The sequence below is a fragment of the Dermacentor variabilis genome, chromosome 9 (assembly GCF_050947875.1).
Source record: "Dermacentor variabilis isolate Ectoservices chromosome 9, ASM5094787v1, whole genome shotgun sequence".
In the NCBI taxonomy this organism is placed as follows: Eukaryota; Metazoa; Arthropoda; class Arachnida; order Ixodida; family Ixodidae; genus Dermacentor; species Dermacentor variabilis.
The window spans coordinates 1263813-1289609 of record NC_134576.1 but is presented as its reverse complement, the minus strand read 5'-3'; the positions used below and the strand labels follow the sequence as shown (position 1 = coordinate 1289609).

The 25797-nt window shown below is 47.9% G+C and overlaps 1 protein-coding gene across 3 annotated transcripts in view; it reads left to right on the top strand.

Moving 5' to 3' along the window:
- Window positions 1-25797, top strand: part of LOC142558244 (ATP-binding cassette sub-family C member 2-like) — a 659669-nt gene that overhangs the window by 445366 nt on the left and 188506 nt on the right. For all 3 annotated transcript variants that reach the window (XM_075670395.1, XM_075670394.1, XM_075670396.1), the window contains 2 exons: window positions 13817-14127; window positions 21528-21863. In XM_075670395.1, coding sequence (XP_075526510.1) covers window positions 13817-14127; window positions 21528-21863 — 647 coding nt within the window. The remainder of the gene's footprint in view (window positions 1-13816; window positions 14128-21527; window positions 21864-25797) is intronic.

Here is a 25797-nt window from a genome sequence, read left to right as displayed (position 1 = left end):
GGGTCTCGTCCGCTCCGTGTGGCGCTACCTTGCCGCTTGTGAGCCCTGTCAGTGCCGGAAGAAGCCCTCCACACTTCCAGCTGGATTTCTCAAGCCGATTGGCATCCCACCCAAACCCTTTTTCCGTGTCGATCTAGACCTTCTTGGACCATTTCCTCTCTCAGGCTCCGTAAATAAATGGGTCGCCATCGCTATTGATTATGCTACACGGTACGCAATTACCAGAGCCCTGCCGACCAGTTGTGCTACTGACGTTGCTGAATTTCTTTTCTATGACATAATTTTAGTGCACGGTGCTCCGCGCCAATTACTCACTGACCGTGGCCGCAGCATTCTCTCGGCAGTCGTCGAGGACATCCTCCGCTCCTGCTCGACAAAGCACAAGTTGAGCACGTCCTCCACCAACCCTAGACCAATGGCATCACGGAGCGCCTCAACCGGACCATCACCGACATGCTTTCGAAGAACTTTGCGACCGACCACCACGACTGGGATCTTCACTTACCATATGTGACGTTCGCGTATAATTCATCGCGTCACGACACCGCTGGCCATTCACCATTGTATCTCCTATATGGCCGAGAACCCGCGTGGCCGTCCGACACTTTGCTGCCCTCGGCCACACGTTCAGCCACTGAATACGCCCGCGGCGCGACCGCACACGCCGACCGCGCATGCCAGCTCGCCAACACCCGTCTCGAGGCCTCACAGGAGCATCACAAACGCCTCTGTGATTGCCACCATCGCGACGTGCACTTCTCACCGGGTTCTCTGGCGCTTCTTTTGTCACCCATTCGTCGTGTGGGCAGCTTTCCGAAAAGCTGCTGTCGCGCTACACTGGCCCATACCGTGTGGTGCGACGAGTGACCGATGTCGTGTATGCAATCATCCCCTCCGACCTCTCAGCGTCATCGTCAGCTGCAAGCGACATCGTTCACGTGGCGAGACTAAAGCCATACCACACACCTTTCACCGCGGATGTGTAAATTAAGCACCGGAACGGGGTGCTTCTCCTGCCGGGGGTGATGCTATGGAACAGCCGCCACAGTGTGACTGCACTGAGGAGGAAGAAGACGACGTGTGTCCGCTTTATATAGCGTCGCCATTTTTGCCTCCGTTAGCTCCCCTGTAAATAAATTGCAAATAGCAATGGGCATCAGCTACACGTAACAATATGTAACAAGTGTCTACTTTGGAGTCAGGAGAGGGATAGCGCGGGTAAATACGTTCCCGTCTCTGTAGGGGCTTTGGATGAGTATGGTTTGCGAATTGTCGCAAGTAGCTATGAAAGAGGGCTATCTCAAAGTATTAAGTAAAAATAGAATCTACAAATTTGTTTTGAGGACCGCCAACTGTAACTGCTCAGTTATAGAGCTGCGTCGTTAAAGGGAAAGGAAGCAGTCACTCAAGTCACATCAGTCATTGAGGCATGATGGCTTCGCCTTCAGCCTTACAATAAACATTAAAATTTATTACGTTGGCAATGACTGTGTGCTCTCGCTGAAAGCCATAGAGCGTGCTGGGTACAGCGTCCGGCTCCAGCTTTTTCTGCCGAAATCACGCATAATCTAAGGCTCTAATTTGTCAAGCGAAAAATTATCATAAGTACTAAACAAAAGACGAAAAAATGTCCTACATGAATTAAACATCATATGCCCCAAAAACGATTCGTCGCCGACATATATTAGTAATGTGGGTCCGGCGACAGTATGGAATGCACTCGCTTCAAAATCGTATGCTCAGCTTTGCAGATTTCTGCATGCATCGGAATCTTAGGCGTTCAGGATGGCTCATCCTATTCGAGCCATCTCGACAGCCTACCTTCTTGGCCGGTCAGTGGATGCTTTGTTAATGCCTCGTGTGGCCAAGTTACTTGCAGGGATACTGCGAAGAAACCTGATTTCCACCATATCTGCTCGACTGTCAATGCGGGGTCGAACTGCGCGTGGCACGGTACCAGGAGAACTATGAGCACACCAGAGCCTATAAAAGCATCGCATCGTGTACTACTCTTCAGTGGGTCCGGCGGCAGCATGAAAGCGAATGCACTCGCTTCAAAATCTTGTGCTCTGCTTTGCAGGTAAGCTTGAAGCACAATTTCAAGAGCTATAGAAGTGACAATCGTTTTCTATTGCTGCTGCCGGACCCCCCTGCAGTCCTCATGAATGTGTTTATTTCGCTCATAAATTCCTTAAAGGTGCTGTTGCTATTGTGCGATGGTGTGGAAACTAACCCTGGCCTTGACATCGAAAAAGATGTTACTCGAATCAGTCTCAGGACAAACAGAAATTAGCCAAGAGCTAGCGGGTCTTTCCTCTAGGGTAGCGTCCCTCGAAGAACGATTAACTGGTATAGAGCAGTCTATTGTACCAATTGCTGATGTTGCATTGCGCGTATCTGAGCTTGAAAAGGCTGTAACTGACCTTCTAGAGATCGTTAATAAATTGGATCGCAAGAACGACGATTTAGAAATCAGGTCCCGTAGAAAAAATTTCCTTAATTCGGTTTTGCTGGAAGCTCCCGCGAATCTTCAGAGGAATTCTGGAAGCGGTAACTGAACTGATTACGTCGAAACTAGAAATTAAGTGCAGCGATATCGAACGCTGTCATAGGATGGGAATGCGAAAGAGCAATAATCCAACACCTGTAATTATTAAGTTGCTGGATTTTAGAACTAAGGTAGCTATATTAAGTAATGAAAGAAAGTTAAAGGTCACAAGAATAGTTATAAATGAAGACTTCTCTGTTCGCGTGAGGCAGGTGCGAAAGGAGTTGTGGCAGAATTCAGCTGAGATAAGGAAAAATGCGCAAAAAGCCCGGATGTACTATGATCATCTGTTGGTGTACAACGTTCGGTACTCTTGGGATGATAGCAGAAAAGCTATCGTTAGAGAAAGCCGTCGCTTGACCGCTATAGGCAATGATTGACAGTTTCGAGCGCAATGCTTCACGCTTTTGAATTTAAATGCACGTAGCCTGATTAATAAAATTGAAAACTTTAACTGACTTATCGAATGTGATATTCCATCATTTATATGTGTGACTGAGACGTGGCTAAACGAATCCATTCTTGATCATGAGTTCTTGGCTCCTGATAACAGGGTTCTAAAAAAGACAGGCCTTCTGGTCGTGGTGGCGGAGTAGCACTGTTTATTAGAAGTGGTATTGAGTTCTCTTTACTACCTCAACTTCCAAATCTTGAGACAATATATATGGTGTAAACAAAAATTTGATGGTCTCGCTAATGTTATCGGTGCTATCTACCGTCCCCCAAATTCCGCCCCTGGCATTTTTTCGGCTATCAGTGATTATATTGTCGGACAAAAGCTGATTTGTTCTAAACTGGTACTAACCGGTGACTTGAATGCAGCCGCTATAGATTTGCATTCGTTATCATCAACTGGCCCTGATAGGATAATTTGTGATTCGTTAATTGACATGTCAGTAGCTTTCGATCTATTGCAGCTCGTTGTTCATAGAGCGCGCGAAGATACTGTCTTTGATCTTATTTTTGTCAGTGATGACTCGGTAAAGAATATATATCAGTACCGTGTTGGTGACGGAATTTCTGACCATAAGGCTGTTACTGTTCATCTAAATGTTGCTTGTGTACCAGTAAGACCAACGTTTAAAACTGTCCTTAATTTTGAGCGTGCTGACGACACTTCTATTATTGCAAAACTTGCATCATGTTTTGATGATTTTGTGCCTTGTAGTGAACACTACAGTGTTGATATGTTGACTAACCACTTATATAGTATCGTTAATGATTGTATAGCGCAATTTGTTCCTCAATAGAGTATAAAACGCCATGGTATACCAGACCAATTATACAACTCAAACGTCGCGTTGAGCGACGGCGAAAACGACGGAAAGCACACAATAATGACGGTGAGTCCTAAAATAAATTACTTAAAGCCAAAATGAGTGAACCGAGAAATTTCTATCATTATCCTCTTTTATGAAAAATAATCCACTAGAGTTTTGAAAAACCATCAACCCTGCTACGTCCGGCCCGTCATCCTTCGTAATAAATGATGTGTCCTGTTCGGATCCTTCGACAATCTCGGATGCATTTAATGGCTATTTCAAATCTGTGTTTGGAGATGACAATGGTACCACCCCCGACATTGGTATTATCCAGGAAATGGCTCCGTTTGCAAGAATTGAAATTAGCTATACTGGTATTTATAGCCTTCTCTTGAAAATCGACATTACTAAGGGTGCCGGACCGGATGGTATATCAAACACGTTTTTGAAGCGTCATGCAGAATGGAATGCTCATTAGCCAACCATAATCTCTTGTAAATCATTAGAGACATGTACTTTTGGAAAATCGCCAATGTAATTCCTGTGTTCAAATTGTTCAAATCGCGTAATAAACAACTAATTTCCAACTACAGGCCTAGCTCATTAACATGTACTTGTTGCAAACTCTTAGAGCACATAATTCACAAACATTTCCTTCAGTATTTCACTACTAATAATATATTGTCGCAGAAACAACACGGTTTCCGCTCTGGTATTTCTACAACTACTCAACTCCTTGAATTCACTCATGACATCGCTTCGACTCTAAATTATCGAGGTCAGGTTGATGCCATATTCATAGATTATAGCAAAGCGTTTGACATGGTGTACCACAGAAAGCTTCTTCTTGGGCTCAGTAAAGTTATTAACGATGACAAAATACTTGGCTGGATAGCTGATTGGCTACATTTAAGATCTCAGTATATTACTTTTAATCACGCGCAGTCATCGTCGGCCACAGTCGCTTCTAGGGTACCATAGGGCTCAGTCGTTGGGCCCCTGCTGTTCAATATTTACATTAATGATGTCGCACAGGTCAGTAGGAACACAGCAGTGAAACTGCGATTGTAGGCTGACGACTGCGTGCTCTATACCAGAGTAACTAACAGACGAGATCAAGAGGTTCTTAACAATGTATTTTCGTCCTTTTGTGGTTGCAGCAACGCGTGGCAAATGAGTATTAATTACCAATAAACTGTACAAATGACTTTCATAAATAGAAAGCAGCCGTCAAGTTTCAGTCATAGTTGCAATGGGCACTACCTAAATTCTGTGAATACCTCCAAATATCTTGGAGCTACCTTTACTCAAAACTTCAAATGGCACCTTCAATTGAAACAATTTGCGTTAGGGCACTTAAAAAACTGGGATATTGAAAGCGAACCCTCAAGTGCTTCACTAAGGACTGCAAATTAACAGCATCTAAATCCCTCGTCAGACCCTTACTAGAGTACGCCTCAGTGGTATGGGCACCATACACTGCACATGACATTAGTAAGCTTGAAGCCATACAAAAGAAAGCAATACGTTTCATTTTTCGCCGATATGACTGCAACTTTTCTCCCTCATTTGAATAATGCGCATTAGCAATAGAACCTTTGGCTCATCGACGCACACTTCAAGGTATCACTTTGCTACATAAGATTGTACACGGCCAAAGTTGCATTCATGCCCCGATTTCCTTCAGTCATCCCACTGGGCGTGCCACGCGCCGTTCACACCCACCTAATATTGTTCCTTTTCAGTCTTTTGTAAATTGTTTTAAGTATTCGTTTTTCCCAAGCACTGTTGAAATTTGCAACAACCTAGCTTGTTCCTTGCGGGAAAAGCCTAATGCAGAGTTTTTGAACGAATTGTCTAACCACAATTTGTAATTACGTTTCAAATTCATTGTATTTTGTTTTCATCTTGTGTCTGGTGTATCCTCTGCTTCTATGTCTCATGCATTGAGACAGCAGTATCTATAAATAAATAAATAAATAAATAAATAAATAAATAAATAAATAAATAAATAAATAAATAAATAAATAAATAAATACATTAAGGATAGTGTAAATTTCGATGGAATGAGCAGCATTTCGCAAAGAATTTTCAAAGCTAGAACGCCATTTTCTGGTTTAGTATTAAAGTGTGAAAGTCTGATCTGTTCCTTGAGTATTCTAACATATTAAGTGACGCTGTATCTTTCGCACAGCTAAACATACATGCTTGAGAAACGCAAATTTGTTGTCTGAGTATTACTCACTTTGCCTTATGTCAAAAAGCATGCAGAAACTCCACTGGAGTTATTTAAGTATGCGTAAGCGTACCCCAAGTTTCCGTTGACCCACCCTCAAATTCATGTTTGGCTACCCCTAAATTTAAGTTGGCGCACCCCCTAATTTAAGGTGGATCCACGCTCAAATTTTAAGTTGGCCCATCTCCAAACTTAAGTTGACCCACACCTGCATTTCCGGTTGCCCCACCCTCAAAATTCAAGTTGGCCCCCCACCCCAACTCGTAGCTTCCCCATGCACGTCTATTGAGCCTTATGTATCCTATACGTATTCTCCCTGATCATGTCCAATTCTTTAATTGTTCCTTATTGCTTATAAAGCTACTAATCATCTACACTTAAACTATTATAACCATTACCTGTCTTTGCAAATTACGCGGTTTTGTGCAGGTGCAAGGCATGACACCTTTCGCGCGACGGACAAGTTTGCTTGTGGTATTCGCCAAAGAGTGCTTACGCATTAGAAAAAAAGGTGCAAGGAGGAAAGACTGCGTCGACATGGTGCACAACGCGGGAGCGCACGGAATCCGCGGTTAAGTCCCGCGGTGTGAAAGGCCGCGGATAAACACCTGGGACACACTGTGCTATTCAGGAACCTCCTACTTATCTCGCCACCGCGCGTGGACCCTGGCTCGTTGGAGCTTGCGCGACCAATCAGGTGCATCGATATAGTTTCTTCACTTCACAATTTGCTTTCGGGATGGCATTGTAAAAAGGCTTTTTTTTTCACTCAAGCGATTATGGCAACTGTAGGCGCAGCAACTTGTGAGGAAGAATAGGAACAGCGCCAAGGAAGCGCGCTGTTCGTAACGACACTTTCACGACGGAAGATACCGTCACCATATAAACCGCATACTACTACACTACGGCGCGTATTTATTCATTGCAGAGAAAATGGTGCCGGAGAGACTTCTGAAAGTGCACGCTTTTTTCTCAGAGGTGAAGAACAATACAATGGAAGAGCGCGTGCTGCCACGTGACGGCTGCAGTCGAATTCGAAAGGGAAGACGGGCGCGGATAAGGGAGGAAGGCGGATAGCCCGCGCAGCGACGGAAAAGTTAAAAGGATGGCGCATGCTTAACCATTGAGGGTCATTAGAACGACCTCGTTGGTACAGCCACCGGGTGGTACAGAGCTGAAACGAACACGGAGCTAATGCAGCGGTGACCAAATCTATTGTACTGCGCTGCTGGTGAAATTTTGGGCAGGTGTGTAAACCTGAAACATTGTCTTTTTAAATGTCTCAGATGTATTTTTCACTTAGGGCAATATAACGTAAAGCTATTCCAAGCTTTTCTATCCCAATTCTGCAATCGGCCCTCCATGGTCGTCCGAAAATTTTCCAGTCAATCTAGTCCCCGTGCGCCTGCCTGTCACGCGATGCCATGAAAACCGCGAAAACATCATATATGATATATGCGAACACACACACACACACACACACACACACACACACACACACACACACACACACACACACACACACACACACACACACACACACACACACACACACATATATATATATATATATGTATATATATATATATATATATATATATATATATATATATATATATATATATATATATATATATATATATATATATATAATATGTTTAGGCATCATTAGACCGAACGAAACAAAAACTACTTTTTCGTCATTAGTGAAAAAGGAGTCGTTTGATTAATTGCTGCTGATCAAACCTTTCGGGCTGCGCTCACTTCACCTGTCTGCCCCGCGGCGTCACAAATCCGTGATAACTGACCGCGTCAAACTGACGCGTACGCGTTAAAGACGAAGTAAAATGCCGAACAAAACTTTTGTTATTCTGAAAAGCCAGAGACTGCCCCGCTCTGTTAGGAATGAAAGATGGATGTCTGCCGATGACTGTGGCAATGGCTACTTGGAGTTGCCGGAAGGCATGGACTTATTTGCGTATAATAAAAAAAATACGTGGGAATGTAATGTTATAGAGACCTTTCGGCATACGATATCGCTCTTCCAACACTTCATTGCTTATGACTCGTTTTAGCGGCATTTCTAACCTTACCTTGCACGGCTGTCAAGTTTTCAAACAGCCACCGCAAGCTATGTAAGGGGAACCGGAGCAATCGCAGACGCCGGCACCACCCTCCTTCTCCGGTGACCTACATTCACTATGCTGACTCGGCCCCATCGAAACTCTCTCCGCTTGAGTGTGCTCGCCGCTCCTTCTCAGCCAATTAGATAAGAAAAACTGCTGAATCCAGACAATGCTATTCGCTTTGAAAGCAAAGGAAAGTGACATCCTATAAATGAGAAGATTGCTTCGTTGGGATTTTCAAACAATGCTGCGGGTTACCGCCCGATCTTTGTGTCGCTGGTTACGTAAATCGGACGTCAGGAGATTGAAACAAAAACAGATCGGAATAGTTTCACGTTATATGGCCCTTGTTTACAGCATCATTACCTTTCTGTTCTGGCTGGTAAGCACTGTCCCACCAGGTGGCTGGACCATGCTGGCCGATGAGGCCGCTCACGTACGTTTGCGATAAAGCTCCTTTGACTGAGTGGTAGTAGTATGGAGCGGCTGTAGTTTACATCTCTGCCAATCAGGCGACAAGTCCAGCCCGCCTGTGGTTACCAGAATACTGGACACGCTCGGCGCTTTGATAGAACGCTCGCAACGCACGGTGCTTGGATAGCTCTCGCTGGGCATCGACGGTCATGCGGCTAGCGGAGAGGGTGGAGAGGTTTCGCGCGCTGGCCCTAAGACAACTGGAAGTAAACCACGCCGCATCATGACGCAGAGCCAGGGAAGGCGGGGCTTAACCCCGACAACTAGGCGAACGAGTTGAGATAAAGAATGGCTAGGGAAGGGGGTAACTTGTAATCGTCCGTAGCTCTCATAACTAGAAAAAGTTGCAGTTTCGCACGAAATGCGAAGCATCAGCTACGATAGCGAAATAGTAGACAGCTATATGAAGTAAGAATAGTAGATTTGTCAGCCGTATAAAATGGCAAGCATTCGTTTACTAACTAAATTAACAAGCATAATGTCAGCACGAACCGGCAAACATGAACACATCACATTCGATGATTTCGGACACTCACTGTCAAAACGATGGCTGTAGGAAGCGCGGCAACAGCAGCGAGCAAACTGGCCTACGTGCTGCCTGTAGCTTCAACGGAGACTGAGGGATGAGAAGGCAGCACGCACGAAGGTATGAAAAGCCGCCGCACCTAGGCTACCTATACTCAACCCCTCACACAAATCGCTTTCGAGATAGGGCGGGCGTGACCGCGCATAACGCAGCTGCTGCCGGAGTACAACGGTGTCCATCTCCCTACCCTTCCCCCAGAACCATGCGCGCGACGGAAGACGACGCAATGCCTCACCGCCTCACTGCTTTACACTCCCGAGATTGAGCCGTGATTGTCGGTTCCCCTCACTAGATTTCACTCCCAAGTACAGCATACGCTTCGCGGCGACGGTGTTATCGCTCTTGAAGTTTATAGGGAACATCACGGCGACAGGGACGCTGACGACGAATATGCGCTGTTAGGAACGGCCTGAAGAGGTGCCTACTTGCAACGTTTTCTCAGCCAGCTGCAGCTACGAGCGTGGTGAGCTTCCTCGAAGCGAGCATGGAAGCCTTCCCCACCTGCCGCGGCGACTCGTTTTGTTGGGACGACGCTGTGTCGCACAACACCTCTCGGCGCCGCTATGACTAAACGAATTTGACGAACCATGCTTTGTAAGTGAGCTCGCAACCATCGGCCTAGTCTGTCGGGAGCGGGGGAGTTCCCGAGGGAATGTATCTGGCGGCACCGACCCACGCGCCTTCCAAGACGCAAGACATAATTCTGCGAAGACCGCCTCACCTCGCTGGTGGCAGTGAAACCTTTGCGGAAGTGTGTGTGTAAGCCCTCTCGCTTATAGGCGGCTCGGCTACGATGACTCTGGTCAAACGTTTTTTCCCTCACCTAGGTACCTAGCGAGGACAGCGTGTTTATCAGCATCTGTTGTGCGGCTGCTGAGGGTGCTTTCTCTCGCAGTCTTGCTAGACTGATGAACTGCAACGTGTTCATGTAGATACTGTAAATAAACCCATATTCCTGATTCTCGATGAGAAGACGTCCTTCCCTTCAACAGCGTCCTCAGCGTGGACAAGTTAGACGACGGCATGGGCCAGCTACCATCTATTTCAGATACTAACTATGCTCTGAAAATGCCTGGTCGCAGGAAGGAAGTGAGGATATACCACTGCAATTTCGTGACGCCGTACGTAGGGCGTAGCGGAGTCGTTAACTGTACCATCAAGGAGCAGGATGACACTAGTACCGAGTTTCGTGAGTGTCAGGCGACTTCCAACTCTGAAATCAGCCTGGAAGAAGTGGTAAGACATTCGGTAAGCTCGCACTCTCTTAGACCCGACCAGCTAGATGAGTTAAGAGGGCTGTTCGGAGAATATCTCGACAGATTAAGCGATCGGCCGGGTAGAACCGAACTAATAACGCATCAAATAGAGCTGACGTCAATTGAACCCGTAAGATCAAAGCCTTACAGGGTGTCTCCACGACAGAGAGAAATTATAGAGGCTCAGATAGAGCGCTCTCTAGAGTTGGCAGTTGTTGAGCCCGCTGAGAGTGACTACACGTAACCGCTAATACTTGTAGAAACCCCTAACAAGGACCCTCGTCCGTGTGTTGATTACAGCAAGTTAAATGCCATCAGTAGGCATCAGCTGTACCCGATACCCAGCATTGAGAAACGAATTGAAAGAGTTGGCGCTGCTAAATACATTTCTACTATAGATCTCCTGCGGGGGCACTGGAAAGTTCCCCGTTCAAAAAGTGCCAGCCGCTATGCCGCATTTATCTTATCTGTAGACACTTTTTACACTCTCGCACTCAGCTTAGGGCAGAAGAGCGCGCCGTTTAGCGTCTCTGAGTTATCGGATATTGTCCTGAAAGACTTGCAGAAGTTCGCCTTGCCATACCTTGATCATGTAGCAATTTTTTCGGACAGCTGGGAACAGCACGTATTGCACCTCAAACAGGTGTTCTCACGGTTGAGGGAAGCCGGCTTAACGATGAAAGCGGAAAAGAAGCAGGTTTGGCTGCTCGCAGGTTACTTATCTGGGCCTTGTCGGTCAGGGCACAAGACGGCCGGCCGATCTGAAAACAGCTAGGATCGGAGAATTTTCACAGCCGCGCACGAAAATGAAGACAGACATTCGCTCATTTTTGGGACTTGTGGGGTATTATCGACGCTACATTCCGAATTACTCGCAAATAGGAAGTCCTTTAACGGACGCCCTCCGAAAGGGAGCACCGAATAGCGTGCACTGGGATAAGGACAAAGAGAACGCTTTGCAAAGTTTGAAAACGCTATTGGTTTCTCGTCCTGTGCTCCGCGCGACAGACTACACAAAAAATTTACTGTTCATAGCCACGTTCAGAGACCTCACCCAACACTACAGACTCGAAAGACGCACATTCCCGCCACCGCACGATAAATTGAACAGGAACGAGGCCGTAACATTACGCTTGCTCCAGACACACACCTACCCTAGCCCCGCTATCTTACACCACTGCTATCCGAGTTTGTATCCAACAGACGCGTGTAAAACATGCGGACACAGAGCAACGCTGCGACACATGCTCTGGGAGTGTGCCGGCAACAACGGTAATCAAAGCAGCTCCGTTGGCGACGCGTCCAGAATCGCGGCTGTTGCCAGAGTAGGAGAAGGCTCGAGCTCCGTTCTTCCCGACGCCGCCCCGGATGCGGGAGCCGCCGGGGACCTTCTCCGTCGGCGTCGCCGCCGCTGGGAGGCGGCTATCAGAAGTTCAGAGCTGGCAGACCAGCTCTGGGCCGTCCGGCAAGCCAAAGATGCCGCTCGAGTCCAAGAACTTCGAGCCGTCACCTGAGGCCACCACATCAAGAACTGCCGGACTCTTCTTTACTAAAGTTTCTTCTTCTTCTTCATAGCGACGCAAGCGACAGAGGTATGGGCCTGGTACTTAGTCAGGGCGGCGACGATAACGAGGAACATCCTATCCTCTAGGCCCGCCGTAAACTGACTGTAAGAAAGGACGCCTACAGCGCTTCAGAGAAGGAATGCGCTTATTTCGATTGGGTCGCTCAGAAGTTGTCGTGTTACTTGAATGGAGCGAGGTTCATCTTCGAGACCGACCACTGTCCTCTCATGTGGCTCAATCAAATGTCACACAAAAATGGCCGCTTGCTCTGATGGAGCTTCAATTTCCAAGAGTACAACTTGTCGGTTAGATATAAGAAGGGAATGTTGCACAGCAATGCGGATGGTTTGAGCAGGCTAATTTGAATCCTGCGTTTAAGGACCCCGCCTAAATTTAGGGTTGTTATTGTTAAGTTTGTTATGCCAAGAAGATCCCCTCTCATTTAGCAGGATTCCCTCCATGATTGCTCAATTTGTCAGCACGAAATTGCTTCTAAAATTGGCGTAGCGAAAAGCAGCATTTTTTTAGTTTCAGTACCTATGTTTTCCTTCAAGCCTAGCTTGTCTAAAGTGAGATCCGAGATATGTAATCTCAGCGCAGAGCCGTGTTGTGGGGTTCATTTTGCAGTTACCTGTCCTTGTTGGATGTTTTGGGGCAGTGACATGATTACAGAAGTGGTTGCTGCAAGCCAAGGCATCCCCCCCTTGCCACCAGCCATTCTACTCTTGCCAAGCCGTTGTCAGCGCAGGACAGCCGAAATTTTCCGGGCCATGGAGGAGCTGTTAGGAACGGCCTGCAGAGGTTTCTCAGCCAGCTGCGAGCGTGGCGAGCTTCCCGGAAGTGACCATGGAATCCTTCCGCTCCCTGCCACGGCGACTCGTTTGCTGGGACGACGCTTTGCCGCACAACACCCCCGCGGTGCCACTATGACTAAACGAGGCCGACGAACCAGGCTTTGTTAGTTAACTCGCTACCACCGACCTGGTCTGTCGGGAGCGGGGGAGTTCCCGAGGGAATGTATTTGGCGGCACCGTCCCACGCGCCTTTCAACGCGCAAGACCCGGTTCTGCGAAGACCGTCTCAACTCGGTGGGGGCAGTGATACCTTTGCGGAAGTGTGTGTGTAAGCCCTCCCGCTCATAGGCGGCTTGGCTACGATGACTGGTCGAACGTTTTTTCCTTCACCTGGGGATCTAGGGAGGACAGGATGTTTAGAAGCAGCTGTTGTGCGGCTGCGGAGGGTGCTTTCTCTCGCAGTCATGCAAGACTGATCAACTGCAACGTCCTTATGTAGATACTGTAAATAAACCCATATTCCTCGTTCTCGATGAGAAGCTGTCCTTGCATTCAACAACTTCCTCACCGTGGATAAGTTGGACGACGGCATGGGCCAGCTACCGTCTATTTCATGCCATACTCTAAACATGACAGCGCCTGGAGTGTCTATATAATTGCTATCGCAATTATAAGAGGCGCTTCATCTTGTTGCGCGAATGTTTTACGGTAGTTGTACACTACGCGTCTGCAAAATTTGTCTCATCCGTTTCAGAGAGCACTTATAGTCGACTGATAAAGCGCGAAGAACGAACTCGCTGGGTTTTTTGGGATTTCTGTTTCTTGTATATTTTTGCTAATCCGTTCAATTGTCAATTTCAGGCTGTATGTTGCTTAGGAGAAGTTTCGCTCTCAGTAGGCAATAGTAGTGTGCTAATGAACTCGTGTGGCCAAACCAGTGGATGTTCACAGAAAATCTTTTCTTCGCAGTGGCCAGCCGCCTAGCGGGAAGCGTGCTGCTCTCCTTCGCCATGAATCGACTGTCCTGCGCACTTCACCACAAAATGCTCGAACGAGTGCTGTTCAGCCCAGTGTCTTTCTTCGACACAACACCGCGAGGGAGGATTTTGAATCGATTCACCGCTGATCTCAGCGGAGTGGACAACCGCATGGCCACACTAAGCCGCCAGATGGTTCAGAACGGTTTGGTGGCCCTCTCCCGGTTGGCGGTCATCGGGACGGAGAGCACTGCTGTCATCGTGGTCGGTTTGGTGGTGCTCATCGTGTTTGGCGTCGGCACAGTAAGCCCAACATCTCGTCCCAACGAATTTATTTCTTAATTTACCTTCATGCACCAATGGGGAGTTGCAGTTGGGGGCACAACAGACAACGAGACATAACTAAGCAAGACATTGAGTGAGTATTTCGGTCTGTTCTTCAAAGATATCAGTTTTGTTTCCATTTTCTCGTTCGTAAATATTTATACATTATAACGTTGTAGCGCTAAAAGTCAAAACACAGCATGCCTGCATCATGGTCTATTTGGAGAGTGCGACATACGACGCGCTACACCCACTCCATCAAAAAAAAAAGAAAATGACACTGCACTGTCTCCATAGGAACAAATTTATTTTTGTTTAGAAATAAAAAAGTCAGTTTCGCAGCAAGGGCGAATAATAAATGTAATAAATTATAGGATATTACGTACCAAAACCACTTTCTGATGATGAGGCACGCTGTAGTGGAGGATTCCGGAAATTTCGACCACCTGGGGTTCTTTAACGTGCACCTAAATATAAGCACACAGGTGTTTTCGCATTTCGCCCCCATCGAAGCAAGGGTGAAGCAATGAATGTGATGGCAACACATTGTGTTATACGAATGTTAGAGGAAGTTAGGCTAGCAGCTTTAGGAGCAATATGAATTGTAGTAAACGTGAGTATGGTAAATAAGCTGATGTGCTACGGCGTGCCAGGCGGATATGAAGAGAGAGACCCGATGACCACTACAAGGCACGAGTGAAACGAAAAATTGCTGTTGAGAAGCGGCTCCGATGGGCATCGCGTGTAGTTGCGAAAGGCTATTGGGAAAGCTGGTGCCACCATCGGCGTGACGTGGCTTGAGGGATCACGCGGACACAGCGGCCACGTCGGCTGCTTCGTAAGTGCCCAAAGCGAGCTGAAAACCAAAGTTTAAAGTCCCAGCTGCGCTGTGGTTCTGACTAAATGGTGAGGCTTTACCAAACCTTGGGTGTCTGCTTGACAACATTTGAAAGTACTGTAATAGGTAGGTGGCTGCCTTTGGAAGCGTGCAGCATGGTAGTCTACTGCTCGGTGCCGCAATGCCGGACGTACGCAACGGAGCCCGGTGTCAGCCTTATTCACAGGTAGCCGCAGGACAAGGAGCTGCGTGAAGCTTGGCTCGCGAAACTTAGAACCATCAGACAGCCGTCGGCTACAACTCGGGTATGCAGCAAGCACACACGCGAGGAAGATTTCTGCTACGGCGCCGGGATGGCGATGTTCAGCGAGCAGCAGAAAACGCGCACTGAACGCTCGCCCATGCCCGCTGCCCGGCTAATGTCATGACGATTTCGTCTATGAGCTTGTTGATGCTAGAAACTGGCAAGTTCACTGGAACGAAAAGGGAGCGGTAGGACGCACATTAAAAAAGGCATGGCATATGGTTATGTTTGCGGGCTCGGTTGCTCTATCACAATGCAGACATCTAGCCCGTTGCTCTTCGCCACGCAGGTGCTCGTACCTATCGTCACCCACAAGCAGCTGTCATCACCGATAACTCCGGTTATCAACACGCCAGTGGAATGGGCGCTGCTGCCCCTCATCAATGAAACCGGCAGGTGGTCACCTTGTACGCCATAGGAATCGACTATGCAACCTCATCTGCGCCACCATGCGTCATCTGGATGCTGGATTCCCTGCGGAAGGTCCCATCGGCACTGACACTAGGGCTCCCGCCGAGTATAATGCTGCCGGGATTGTCGACACCACTCTGTGGGCTCAGTTGCTGTACCACAATGCAGAAAGCTGACCCGTTGCCCTTTGCCATGCTGGTGCTCCTAGCTATCGTCACCCACGAGCAGTTATCATCAACGATAACTCCGGTTATCAACACGCCATTAGAATGTGCGCTACTGCTCCTCGTCAATGAAACCTGCACGTGGTCACCTTGTACGCCATCTGGCGCCTACGCCATAGTCTGTCAACCTCATCTGTGCCAGCACCACCATGCCACATCTGGATGCTGGATTCCGTGTAAAAGGTCGCATCGGCACTGACACTAGGGCTACCGCTAAGTACAAAGCTGCCGCGATTGTGGACGCCGCTCTGTTGACCCGTTGCTCTTCGTCACGCATGTTGGTAACAAGTACTCGGTTTTTGCAAAAAAGTCTAGCAATTATTTTCTGGTGCAGCTGCCGAGCACCCGGTGCTGTGTCAGTATTGCTGTTGAGAGTGTTTGTGCCATTGGGTTCTTGCTTCTCTTGTCCGGAGACATCGAGCCTAACCCGGGTCCCGATGCTGCTGACTTTGTAACTAAAAGAGCGGCAAAAACTATCAGTGGGCTAAAAAGAAATCATAACAGAAATGAAAAGCATTAAGAACCGACTACTGGCAACGAATAAGATGGTGTCGGATTTGACTTCCCGAATAACAGTAGTTGAAAAACTTTGCCAAAGCATCATTCCGTTGCGATATGAAATCGAAGCCGTAAAAGCAGAAACTACTAAAATTACTTACATGGCCACTTGCTTGTGACGGCGTATGTATGACGCTGAAACCGATCACGTAGAAATAACCTAATCTTTTGTGGTGTTCCTGATACTAATCACTCGGAAACATTCGCCCAGTCTGAAGAAGCCGTAACCCAGCTGTACTCTCAGCACCTTATTCAAGGAAGTTGAACGACCACATCGTCTGGGGAGGCATAACGCCAATTTTGGCTTGACGACACAAGTGCTGCCACGCGTAATGTCTTTGGCCCAGCTTTGCTCATTCGAGGATCACTCAGTAGCATCTATTGCAGCAGACGACAATTCAGCCAATCCTCGTCTACCATTGCAGTCGGCAACTTGTACCATCGCCGACTTACATAAAATTATTGCGCATGACATGCCGTCTGAGCACGCCGTGATCTCTATTGCGTTCTGTTTTCCTACCACGATATTTTTTACATTAACGATCGTCCTTTGGCCCAAACTACAGCGGTTAAACATCGCATTAGTACCGGCAATGCCCCTCCTATTCATCGCCGCCCGTATCTAGTGTTACCGGCTGAGCGTCAAGTTATTCACGCAGAAGTTCGCAAAATGCTTGCCAAGAACATTATTGAACCGCCATGTAGTCCATGGGCGTCGCCTGTAGTACTGGTAGAAAGAAGGATGGATCACCGTGGTTTTGCGTGGATTATCGGCACCCTAACAGGGTTACCAAAAAGGACGTGTATCCCCTACCTCGGATTGATGACGCCCTTGACTGCCTCCACGGTGCTCGCTATTTCTCCTCTATTGACCTTCGCTCTGGTACTGGAAGATTGCCGTGGACGATCTCGACGACGAGAAGATTTCTTTTGTAACACCCGACAATCTTTATCGATTCAAAGTGATGCTGTTCGGTCTATGTAAGCCTCCTGCTACTTTTGAACGCATGATGGACTCTTTTCTTCAGGGTTTCAAATGGTCCACGTGCCTGTGCTACTTGGACGACGTTATAGGATTCTCCGCAACGTTCGCTACGCACCTCGACTGCCCCTCAGCCGTCCTAGACGTTTTTCGTTGAGCCGGTCTGCAACTCAACGCATCGAAGTGCCAAACGGCAGTCGCCAGATTACCGTCCTTAGACATCTCGTTTACGCGAACGGAGTGCAACCAGACCCAGGCAAGATCCGTGCTGTTACGCACTTCCCTGTTCCGAAGTGTGTCAAGGATGTACGCAGCTTCATCGGCGTTTGTTCGTGCTTCCGCCGTTTCATGCAAAATTTCGTGGCCATAGCACGACCACTAACCGAGCTTTTGAAAAAGGGCGCCCCTTTCCAGTGGGACGATAACGAGGCTTCTGCATTCTCGCATCGAATCGACCTTTTCACAACGCCTCCCGTTTTGGCCCATTTTGGCACTGGCGTTGTGCCAGTACTGCGCCTACCGAAGTCCGTACTGATGCCAGCGGTCACGGAATTGGCGCACTACTGGGACAACGCGAGCGCAGCAACGAGCGAGTTATGGCTTACGCCAGCAGGCTCCTTTCACCCTCGGGGCGCAACTATTCCATCACTGAGCGTGAGTGTCTGGCCCTAGTTAGGGGGAGCGAAGTTCCGCCAATACTTATATGGCCGATCCTTCTCCCTTGTCAAGACCATCGCGAGCTTTGCTGTTTATGCTCACTGAAAAATCCTACAGGAAGACTTGGTCGCTGGGCCTTACGCCTCCAAGAATATTCGTATTCTGTCTCCTACAAATCTGGCCGACTACACAAGGACGCTGACTGCCTGTCTCGCTAGCCGGTAGACAAGCCTGACGACGCCGACAGTAGTACCACCAACGGCATTTTCTCTGTGTCTGCCTTCGCCAACGTCGCCGATGAGCAGTACCGAGACCTACGTAACAATATGGACACTCCAGGTGCATTTATTCCGTCGGCGCCACCGTCGGCGTCGCCGCGATGTTCCGTACGAGTGAAAGTGTGTGAGGGTGAGCTGGAAAACGCGATTCAATCTCGCGAGGGCAAGCGAGGAACTCTGCTCGGGTGCGTGCCCTCTCCTGTCGCGCGCAGGCAGGCGGGTCCGGTGAAATAGCAGGGGCGTGCTTCTCCGGCGGCTGCTACGGTGTCTCAATGACCTCCTCGCCTGCCGCTCCGTACACAGAAGAGACAACCACGGTGTCTACTAGGGCGTTGGTCACGCGAATCGCGAAAGCCGTAGTAGACGCCTTTGGCGGAAGCCGCGAACCCGCCGTGGTTGCCCAGCGGCTATGGTGTTAGGCTGCTGCGCACGAGGTCGCGGGATTGAATCCCGGCCACGGCGGCCGCATTTCGATGCGGGCGAAATGCAAAAGCACCCGTGTGCTTAGATTTAGGTGCACGTTAAAGAACCCCAGGTGGTCGAAATTTCCGGAGTCCTCCTCTCTGACGTGCCTCATAACCAGAAAGTGGTTTTGGCACGTAAAACCCCACAATTTAATTTTTTTTTGGCCGAAGCCGCAGGGACGCGTTGCCGGCGCTCGTGTGTCTTGAAAGCGGTCTGCGAGGTGGCCCAACCGCGCGCATGCGGGCCTCATTTGCAAAGTGATCTGCGATGTTTCCAGAGTGCGCGTAGAGCTGGTGGCTTCGTATGCGCTGCGCTTTCGACGTTTCGTTCGCGTTGGAGCGAGAGATGCATCAAGGTCAGTTCGCTTTTTGCTGCCGCGATTCCTCACTCAAGAATTTTGACAGCGAGGTTTCGCCCTCATCGAGCGAGATGTGTTTATATTTACGTAACTTTGCGCGCTTGACACCATGCTGGCTAACATAGTTAAAACACGTTGGCGGGCTAATTGTTTTGAATCCATGGTAGAACTTGTGCGCGACAGAACAGGGACGTAAAAAGAAGTGCCTGTTTCTTTTTACGTCTTCTTTGAATAACGCTTACACATTCTATCATTGGTAATTTATTTAGTATAAGCGAATGTTTACAAGTTTATATGGCTGTTAAAACTACTACCTTACTTCGTACAGCTGTCCACTAATTTGGTATCGCAATCGGTCTTTCGGGCGCAACTGCGAACTTTTTTTCGGTTGCACGATCATGCTCGTCCCTTCATCGTCTGCGTCGTTGTCGGCTTTGCGTTTTGTAACACAGCAACATGCGCCTCATAACACCGACCATCGGTTACACCGCGGAAGCACTGTGTTGTATAAATTATAAAAGTGTATTTAATAGCTCGTTCATATGGCAGTCTGCGTAGGCTGGTGTGATGCTAGTGTATTGCGGATTGTCCATATATTAGGTAATGATGGAGGAAGTCTAGAGTTGTAGGTTGTTGCTGGCCGTATCGTGGGGTGGATAGCAGCGGTTTTATGGCTTCCCAGGAATCACAGAAGTGTGTCACAGAAGACTGTAATGCGGAGCATCTTACTCGGTTGAAGGGGTTTGTCACGGATCACCAAGCAAAGGAAAATAATCGCAGGTGTACCTATTTCCGGGTGAACTGATTTTATTGCATGCTGGTGGTGTTTGCAGGAAAGAGCGCAGATTCAGCAGTGATTGAATGGAGTAATTAATGTAAATGTGAATGCGATTTTTGACTGCTTCACACAGCACGGACACGATGCCACATTTTCAGCTGCTTCCAGGCCACTGTGGCATAATAGGCAGCGAACCTGGCGATGAATCTGCCTTGTGTGTTCGAGAAGAGGGCGCGCAGTAACCCATATCAGAACAGATGTAGCAACAAAACTTCGCGTTCCTAATATGAGCAAGATAGCGCAAAACAGCAGCATGGCTGGGAAGAAAAGAGGACAAGTATCCATCCTGTCTCCTTCCTTATCCTGCGCGACCGTGAATGACTGATAATTAATGATAATGAATGAATCATTATCAGTGAGCCCGGTTGTCAGTTCTAATGTCTGAAACTTAGCACGCCCGCGCGTGATGTTACATTGCTGAAGTGGAACACGTGCTTAAGACGGCCTTCCGGAGCGTGATTACCCTATCTACCCCGGGCTATTGACTTAATTAACGTTGTGTTCAGACACAGCCAGATTGAAACACAGTTCGCACAAATTCGACGTATGACGGTACTTCCAATAAGCTGATAGATATAATGGCGACCTGGCTTTTCCGCGACACTGAAAGAGGCTCAGGTAAGTGAGCAGCATATCTCCAAACATGCCTGGTACCGTAAAGGTTTTGTAAAAACTGCATCTATGCGTTATGTCCTCCTACTTTGCCATATGACGCGCCGTGGTTTCTTAAAAGAGCTGGCCTCGCGCTGCTCAGCACTAGGTCGCGGGATCAAATCCCGGCTGCGACGGTCGCATTTAGATGGGAGAAAAAAATAAAAAAAAACGCTTGTGTACCTGCACTGGGTGCAAGTTAAAGAGATTTAGGTGGGCAAAATTAATCCGGAATCCCCCACTACGATGTGACTCCTAATCACATCGGGGTTTGGGGGCGTAAAACCCCGAACAATATTTTAATATTTATTTTCCCTATATCGCTGTTTCTATAGCATTGGGGTTCTAGTGGGTCTACAGGGCTTTTGAAATATCACTCTACAGCATGTTCTGACAGTGGTAGATAAGCCCACAAAGGAGAGAGCAATCAAGAATAAGGGAGTAGAGAGAGAAAGGAGCGATTACGGCTCATCGATAGCATGAGATAGTTTCAGATTTTAACCGTTATTTGCAACAGTATAATTAATGTGAGCGTTTCGCTGTGTTCTATTTTTTTATATCGTATCTGCAGACCGTTACGCGTTCAAGTAGAAGAGAACATGTTATCAAATGGAAGTACAGACAATATAAGCTGCACAACATCACTGAAAGCTAGAACATATGTTATACACATTTAAAAATGTCTAAAGGCACGGTAACATCGATCATCAATGCAATTTTAACACTGCAATCCACACGCACACACCTGGTGACGTATGACGGTAGACGGTGTGGCGGTAAGCGTTTGTTAGACGAAATATTGTGTCTCTTCGCAGGCACTGCTCACTCGTGCAGTGAACGCAACACGTTTCATCCGAAGCGCTCACTTCTCGCGCCTGCTTCAGCACGTGACGGAGACCGTGGACTCGCTGACCATTGTGCGAGTGTTCGGCATGAAGGAGCGCTTCTACGAGCGCTTCTGTCGCCTGGCGGACCAGAACCTCCGCGTCTCCCTCGCCTCGGTCACTTGCAGCAGACTGGCTCGGACGTTCGCAATGGCCTGCAGTCAGACCATGGTGCTCGCCACGCTTGTCTTCACCGTAGCAATGGGCGAGTACGGAGACGCACCGCGATCAAGCAGCGTCGGGCTGGCACTGAACTCTTCGTTGGCGGTGAGTGCGAGGCCGGAAGTTTGATTGCAAATCACGCACATCCAGCACATATGTTGTAATCTATGTGAAGCGATGCTTTAGAGAAGCATCTAAATAACTGCTGTAAAACCAACCAAGATATGCCCGATTGTGCTTGTCTGCATCTCACGCAATGTATTATCGTGAAATGTTCGTTTATCCTCCACAAAGGTCACGACTTTAATAATGTTTTGCGCTTTCTGCTTTTATGCTGTACACCACTCACAAGGTATGCCGAAATGCAAAGGCCAAGTGTTCACGCCAGATTAGGCGAATTCACAGTGTGTACATACTTCAAGCTGCGGTGTCACTCGCAAGGTATCGAACCTAATCTGAACTGAACCGTTATTCTCAGACGAACCATAACTAAACCATACCGATATTTTTCACCATTTTGGAACTGCACTCGAACCTGTTCGAAGTGGCTCGTCCATTGGTTCAACTCGGAGTCGTTTTTGAAGTTCTACGTGCGTGCATGCTGTTGCGTAGACGACAGCAGAAGATGCCTCTTGCATCAATTCGGTGGAGTGCGTGTAGTTTTGCCTCGGGCTGGCTCACTCGACTGCACGCATTGTCGGGTCACTTGTACACTCTGGTTGGCACGCACTCCGTACACAGAGTCACCGACGCTGCGCCTTCGTGGAGGATACCAGTGCAGCAGCATCTGCTGGGTTCATCTGCATGCTCTCCTATACGCGTGTTCCACCAATAACTACAGTGACTGATGTTCCTCTGCGACGCCATTCTGACTTAGTGGGCGTCCACGGCAAGTGCGAACGGTGGCCACTAAAATCTTTGGGGAAACAAACGCGCGTGGAGAAAGTCAATGTGAAGCGACGCTTTCCTTTTTTTTGAAGCTGGTAATAAGTGACCTACGACTTAATGCGATGTATACAACTCTTTATTCAGCCTATTCTTACGCTGCGCTGCGAAGCCGAAGAAGAGCAGATCGAGGAACTGCGCGCAGAGTAGAGAATACCTGCCTGCCTGCGATCTCGTCTCTACACCCCTTCATTCATGTGGCAAATAAACACATCTCATCTGTAACAACATTGCAGTGGTGTATAGCCAGAATTTGTTTGGGGGGGGGGGGGGGTGACTCACGTTGCAGCGCGGCCTCCTCCTTACGGAATTTGTCGAGGGAGCAAATACTTGAACAGTAACTGCATCGCCATTGCTGAAGATGCTGCAAACGAATTCTTAAACGCTACGTACTGTCGAGACAAGTAAAATGTGTATTTTTTCATAAAATGATATATTAGTACGTTCCAAAAATCGTGGCAGAAATAACTGATATAAAGGCTTCTATGTTTTTTGTCCATTTAATAAGTAGAGAAAGTATCACATGAACTTTATAACGTACATCAGTTCGAAACCAGCAAAGCAGTGGATGCCGCTTATATAAGAAACGTAAAGGCCATGAAATGAAGGAGTTGAGGACAAAAATTTTAATGATTCATTTTATTTGGGAACGTTGTTTGCAGTTTTATATATATGCAATGGGGCCAGGGAAACATCTCAATGACACTATGCTTCGTTCCAATGCAATGCGCAGGAGCATCCTGTATTGTGAGCAATTGCACCGAAATTATAGTCGCAACCTGGAGCACATATAAAAAGCAGCAGTTCTGCAAAGCATACATTATAAATGCGATGATAAGAAATAAGGGAATAATGAAATGCGAATATACAGATTGATAAAGGGCAAAAAGTTGTCACTGGAAACAAAGTTCACTGAATGTATACGCAAAATCTAGCAACAAGATATCTAAATATACGTATACGTGTCCAATAAATCTACGTATCTAAGCGAAAGTCACTCTAATGCTTCAAACAAGGCATTTAGACATGCTGCGCAATCAGAGATAGTAAATTTTACGCATAAGCACATAGACGATCCAGGCAAGAACAAATCTATGAGTGGAGTAATCGTGATACGCACTTGGGCCATCTTGCGTTAGAATCACAATACAATTGGGATATTATTCTGCCACATGGGTTAAAAATAGAAGAAGAATGCAGAAATAGATACAAAAATGCGTATTTTAGCTGCCGGCACAGCGACAATTATTCTGCGCTGTTGGCGCTAGGCTGGCGTTCTTGGCATGGAATCCACCAAGCCCATCGACTACGACGCCAAGTTGTAAAAAATGAAGGAGAAAGGCCTTATTGGCATAGTTACAAGGCTTCTGTACGGAAGCGCACTCCACGCAGAAACAAGTTAAACGGCTCAGTTCACATCAGGACCCTCTGTCCCCACTCTCGAAAAGTCTCCGCTTTCAATACCATCGTTTTCCCTAGGAGAGTCGACTAGGGAGTCTGAAGACTGTCCAGCAGCGAACCCCTTGTCTACTCCGTTATGATACCACGGCCACGCTCGCTATAAGCCGCGTAAGAGGGAAGCTGAAGAGTCTGTAGAATTCAATAAGACGCTCATATACGGGTGCGGGAACCTTATAAACCATGAAGGTAAAATTTTTTTTTGGGGGGGGGGGGATTTTTCACTTAGGAGCGACGCAATCGTCGGTTAAAATTGCGCTGTAGCTCCGCCCCCCATCGAGCGCCGCGCGCTGCTGCTGACGCTGACGATGCGAGCGGCGACCAGAAACCGCGGCTTAGTGACGTCAACACTGGTGTTCCGCTCTTTCGCAGTCTCCGAGACCGTGCCTGACCGGGCTTATTTCTGCGTGCGTGCCGTCCTAATCAGCTTCGCTCGACCCTACATTCCTTTATTTGTGTGCATATAGGAGTGGTAGTTGACGTGCGCAGCATCAATTGAACTTGTAGGCCGCTCATGTCGGCGTTCTGTGCAGCCTACGCTTGCACGAACACCAGTGGCCGCGACGATGTTCCGATGTTCCATTAGTTCCTGCAAGACAAGAAGCTTTCAGCTAAGTGGGAGGCTGCTGTGAAACGAAACAACTTCAAGCGCTAAAGAACAAGTGTTGCGCTCTAACCACTTCCGTGACGATTACTACCGGAGTTTATCAATAATGCGTGCTTTCGGTTCTCCTAAAAAAAGTAGTTAGCACGCTGAACGGAAGGTGCATGTTTATCGCCCACCCTTGACGCAGGTTTCATCGCCAACTGCGAATTTTCTATTCGCACGTGTGTTGTGAAGCAGCCTGCATGCAGCTACCATAACGCAGTCTACGCGTAAAGTTTGCATGTGTTGGAAAGCGTGCTCACGCCAAGACGCTGCGCTCCCCCTTCTCTCGCACACATAAGAAACCGGCCATGTCACGTAGCCGACGGAATTCGCCGGTTACGAGTAGCGTGTAGATGGCGCGCTGATGAAGGTTCTATACTACACGTGCTACAACAGCCGGTAAACTTTTCCCGCGTTTAAACCGTCTGTGTAGATTGCCGAAAGCTTTGGGGCAGCGCACAAATGCTGAAGATCGCATCACCGCTTACGTTCTACGAGGAGGCATGCAGGAACATAACACTACAGTTGTTTACCCGGAAACGTACTCACTGGAACGCTGAATGCAGCTTAGCAAAAAACATACTCGCCAAAGAACATTTCCAACACAAGGAGATGCTAACACTCCGCCTTCGTTCGCGTGGAAAGCAGTGCTTGCACCAGGATTTTTTGCTTCTTGGAGAGGCCGGCTCTTCGCAATCGGCTCGTACATGTAGTATGTACAAGTATATTCGTACGTGTAGTTTGTACAAGTATAAATCCCTTACAAGTGATCTTGCACGCGACAGCGACAACACTACAAGCGAGGCGATGTCTGTCGCGTTCACTCGTCGCCTGCAAACCGAACTCCACGCAAGCGACGGCTTTGAGCGACGACTTCCCGGTATGGGGGCAGCAATATACGCGCCGAAACTAGCGTGACGCATGCTTTATCAATTTACGTTGATGTATTTTACTGAAGAAGGAGCACAAAATATTTCTGGAGGTCTT